This window comes from Papaver somniferum, unplaced genomic scaffold, assembly GCF_003573695.1.
Source record: "Papaver somniferum cultivar HN1 unplaced genomic scaffold, ASM357369v1 unplaced-scaffold_139, whole genome shotgun sequence".
Taxonomy (NCBI): domain Eukaryota; kingdom Viridiplantae; phylum Streptophyta; class Magnoliopsida; order Ranunculales; family Papaveraceae; genus Papaver; species Papaver somniferum.
The window spans coordinates 1,776,752-1,781,757 of record NW_020623156.1 but is presented as its reverse complement, the minus strand read 5'-3'; the positions used below and the strand labels follow the sequence as shown (position 1 = coordinate 1,781,757).

The 5,006-nt window shown below is 36.0% G+C and overlaps 1 protein-coding gene across 1 annotated transcript; it reads right to left on the bottom strand.

The window, feature by feature from the left end:
• Nucleotides 1–1,617: 1,617 nt before the first annotated feature.
• Nucleotides 1,618–5,006, bottom strand: LOC113335318 (oxysterol-binding protein-related protein 4C-like). The gene is made up of 5 exons (XM_026581410.1): nt 4,552–5,006; nt 3,072–3,236; nt 2,613–2,961; nt 2,216–2,507; nt 1,618–2,117 (listed from the first exon to the last, which is right to left on the bottom strand). The coding sequence occupies exons 1-5, from the start codon at nt 4,552–4,554 to the stop codon at nt 1,739–1,741; spliced, it is 1,188 nt and encodes a 395-aa protein (XP_026437195.1). The 5' UTR covers nt 4,555–5,006; the 3' UTR covers nt 1,618–1,738.

Below are 5,006 nucleotides of genomic sequence, written 5' to 3'. Positions count from 1 at the left end.
TTCTCCCCACGAAATTCACTTTTATAAATGCATTAATGAGTCAAAGGATATGAAGTGACAGTTGCAGGGATTAATCGCAACGTGTCCAAAAATGAAGCGATAATAACGACACGTGGAGAAGTTAAATTCCGAGATCTCAGAGTATTATCAGTTAGGGAATATGAAAAGTTGATAAGGTGCGGCAAATCGCATAAAAGGTGCGAAGACGATTATAAGAGCAATTTCTCTCATCACTCTTTCCATAATAAAGGTCGCTAAGAGAAGAGGAAAAATGTAGGGGTTAGATATCGCACCCATAGGTATCATGCGAATGGGTACTATTATAAGGGGGCGAACTTGCTCGCACGAGATATATCCCAGATGACGGAATCGATGACGTCATAAGGTCACGGGTAAAGTGTGAAACCAGTGCGAAGTCCAAGAGCACGTGCGAGAAGATCCAGTACCCGGGTGCGAACACATCACACGTCAGATCCGAAAATAGGGGCTTTATTAGCTGTCCTCCACTATATAAAACTCCTATATATAGGACCAACCATCCTTGTGCTGGGAGAGATCTTTTTGAGATTTGAAGTAGAACTATAGGAGAGAGAAGGTTATTTACTCCCCAAGTTAGGGTTTTATCTTCTTCTTTCTTATATTGATTTCTAAACTTAATAAAATTCTTATGTGTTCTTCATGATGATTTCCTATTTTGATATATAGATTATCTAAGAGCAATTCTTATGGTGGAATCCATCCATTTTCAATCTTCCACGCCACCTCAGCACTTGGAATTGTAGATGGAAGTGAAAGTGTAGTGGTGGAATAGTAGAAACGCTATTCTTAATAGCGCTAAGTGTTATTCTTAATAGCGCTAAGTGTTATTCTTAATAGCACCACGTAGAGCTATTAAGATTAGCGCTACCTTGTGCTATTAAGAATAGAGCTTTTTTCTCAGTCGTTAGATTTTCAACAGCTCATCTTAAATCTACGGATAAAAAAAAAGCTATATTCTAATAGCGCGCAGTGCTATTAAGAATAGAGTTCAACGCTATTCTTATTAGCGTTTTTCGTCTTTTAGCGCGCTATTCTTAATAGCGTTTTACGCTATTCTTATTAGCGTTTTCATGGATTCCACGGACCCTTTCACGAAATCATGAAACTCTGCTTGGATTTTCTGTAGAAGACCCCAACTTGGAAGTCACTAGACTTGACATTCCATGGTTTTTCCACACTTGGAATAGCTTGGATTCTACCATAAGACTTGCTCTAAGGGGTATAGTAGTGAGATTTTTCAACACTACAAGTGTGACCCAATATTCACCCAATGAGTCAATTTCTGTCCTCTCCTAAGTCACAAAATCTGTCACCCCATGACTCAAAATCTACCCTAGGTGAGCCTAGGTCTCAAAATCTTTACGGACTCAACTGGTAACCCAAAATTTGCCCTGTGACATGGGCTTCAGTCAAAAGAAACCTGAAATGGGCTTCTAAAATATGACTAAGTTGTATATCTGACCAAAGTTGATGCCACTAAAATTACAAGTATTAATGATTGGTTTAGTGACGACACTGGCCACCAGTATCGATTATTTTTGGCACCATTGTTTTTAATTTTATGATGATACGAGTGGATTGCAAGCTGAAATATATTCATTCATAACTTTTGATTAGGGAGTAAAACTATTTAGTTTCACAGCCGATCATATGTTAAAATCTACTAATTACTATACTAAATAGTTCTTCATATGTATGTTCAAAGAAAAGGATTACAAACAATGGGAGCTGGTGGAACCCATTTTTGTTTAGGTGAGCACTCGTATACTTCTTCTTTAGAGGAGTTAGATTTGGACAAGTTAAAATACTTTGGAACCCAATTCTCTCCTTTTAATTTCCTCTCTTTTGAAAGTTCCCTTTCTTTCTCCTCAATTTCTTGCTTTGCTTCTCTTGCTTTTGCCCAATCTTTGTTCAGTACGCTTTGCATTACTTCGCTCCACACTACTGCTGATTCACTTGTCCATAATCCTTGCTCATCCTTGACCTCGGGGGTTTTTAGATTCGACAAGGCTTCTTTTCCATTGTATATAACTGTTTTTGTTTTGTGTTTGTCCATGACGTCCCTTATAGTAACAACTCTGCAGTTCAAACAAAAAAAGGAACTCGTAAAACCAGAAAGTATTAGTGTATTTTCGAATGTGACAAATGTTGTTGGTTAATTATAGGAATATCGTACCTGTCCCAATGCCCGTCAACCTCATAGATTGTTTTCGATGTCGAAGTATCAATAATCCTCCCTTTAACTGATCTATTATTACCTCCAAATCCTAGAAAAGATTTCCCTGTATAACATAACTCTGCTAGAAGACCCGATTCTTCACATCGGATGGTAACATTACCGGTCCAATCGGTTCTTGGAACTGGAATGAATCTTATTGATAGTTTAGGAGTGTTCATCACATAATTTTCACCATGGCTTAAGAGCTTCAATTCTCTCTTGCCTTGTACCACTGCTTCAACTGAAGTCCCTATAATATGAACACAAACATGGTGATTCCAGATCCAGCCATGACTATAAAATTGTTATGGACACTATTATCAAGCATTAGAATGGTTATAAAATTGTGTCATACCATAGAACTTTGGTATTGTTTGCTGGGACCAAATCATCTCCATTTTTCTTTTCTCATCTGTTGCGTGGAGTGCTGTAACCGGTGGGTGATGTGAGACCTGCTCAAGTAGAACATTTAAGGTTCCATTCGACACATGATGGGTCTCGCCGAGAATCGGATTAAAGGGAGCTAGACCGAATATCACAGGACGTGTTGTTGATATGCTCCATGCAACAACTGCAGTAAACCTATCAATTGAACTCTTTCCATCGTTGCATCGACTTAAGATATCATCGCTACCACCAATACAATAGAGCGACTCCCCAAAACATTGCAAAGATGATTTTGGCAAATTGAAAAGAGGTGGAAGCTGTAGTACAGGCAGGGACAGTAATCAATACTAGTTCAAAAAATGAAGAATTAAACTCAATTTTACGTAAATCTTTCAATAAGGATGAAAGAATTAAGTATTAAACTTGCCTGGAATTTGGTAAGATCGGATCCAGGTCGGACATTCTTGAAAAGACTGAATACTCTTTGTATTAGATTTGGGGCCGTATAATCAGCTTCCGATGTATCTATTGATAAAGGTGGCGTCAGGACTGCTGATTTCTTTGTCCCAGACATATGCTTGTTTTCACTTACCTGTACAAGTAGTACTTTAGTTACTCACAATGTCTACCACATCTCTAAATCTAACCCAACCCATGAGTTACATAAAATATCTACTTTTATTTTTGGCTAAAAAGTTAAGGTGCAACCAAATAGATTTGTTTCTTGACTGTGCTTCTGAAAAAGAATTATTATCAGTTATCTCATTTAGACTATTTTTAAAACAAAATGAAAAAATCGATAGTACATCTGTTCTATTCTAGAGGTAGTATATTTTAAGACACCGTATCGCTTAGTTAGAAGACAAATTCTCATACTTGAAATATAATTTACGTAATCCCTATCACGTACGCAACTTTCAAAATGTTCCATGGTCCGGCCTCTATATAATTAGGTCAGATGTTGCAGAGAAACAAACAAATTCGGTTTCTAAACTTTAATTCTACCAATCGAAATGTCGGTTTAGTAAGTTTCCAAACGCAATCTTTAATAAAATACATAAATCAATGACAATGGGATCATTATGTTTTTATAATGACAAAATTAAGGAATAATTTGACAAATACCACCATTTTTTTTTCCGATAAAAATTATGGAATATAGTTTGCACAATACGCCTTCTTGAAAAAATTTGCTGATCCCTCTAAATCTTCCTTTAACGTATTTAAAGATTATGGAATATAGTTTGCACAAAACGCCTTCTTGAAAAAATTTGCATATCTCTCTAAAGTCTCAGTCTTTAGAAAACTACGGTTATAGACTTTAGAAGTTGCATATCTCTCTAAAATCTCAGTCTTTAGAAAACTACGGTTATAGACTTTAGAAGTTGCAGGGTCATTTTACAATGCGCATTCCCCATTCCATAGACGAAGAAAATCCTCAGGGTTGGAATTCTTCGATTCCATTATTAAGTAATGATATGAAAACTCACTCATTCAACTTAATTAATAAAGAGTTGGCAAAAAAGGAAAAAGCAAAGGAAAGGAAAAAAGAAATTTACGCGGTTTGAAAAATTTTAAAGTTACGCTACCGCTGCTCACGTTAGCAACGCTTTTCCAACAACAAATTCTTCTATTACTTTTTCCTGATTCTGAGATGATGATAACAAAAAACTGAAACTAAATTTCTGACAATTTTCTCTTGAGAATCTCAATTTTTCATATTCAATAAATTAAACCCAGGATTTTTTTTGATCATAAATCTATCCCTCATAAAAAAAATGATCAAATTAAAGATGAAGCAAGACCATTGAACGGAATTTACAGAATCAATCAATCAAAGTAAACAGAAACTAATACGAAAGTATAAAACCATATTTAGACAGACAGATCATAGATGGAGTACATACCATTGTAGCGACGATGATGATTGATGAAGCAGCAAGAGAGATACACTGAACCAAGTTTATGTTGTTGTCGAAGAAAATCAAAGGAATGGTTTTTATTTATTTTTTTGGTCTAGAGAAAAGCAATTGATGATGAGGTTTTCTGGTTTGGATTGGTATTTTTGGATAGTGGGTGGTAACTACAAAGTGAAAATCAAAGAAGAGATGCGTTTCCGGTCGATGTTATTTATATGCTTTTAAAAAAAGTTTTGTAGTTTTCCAAAGGGAAGAAGGAAACGGATAAAAAAAAGGAAAAAAAATCAAATTAAATGGAAAGATTCGGATTGTGTATAGTCGGTACGCATGATTGGAAACTTCTTGCAGAAGAGGTTGGTTAAGCCGTAGTAGGAGGTTAGGTCACATTGCAATGAAGAAGGGCCGATAGTTGAAGACTAGTGGGGGGCTTACTTGTTTTTTTT

Bases quoted from the DNA above. Each gene is read 5' to 3' on its own strand.
- LOC113335318 (XM_026581410.1), bottom strand. The intron at 2,962-3,071 runs GCAAGTTTAATA...CCTGTACTACAG, and splicing joins CCGATCTTACCAAATTCCAG to CTTCCACCTCTTTTCAATTT. The intron at 2,118-2,215 runs GTACGATATTCC...TTTGAACTGCAG, and splicing joins GTTGACGGGCATTGGGACAG to AGTTGTTACTATAAGGGACG.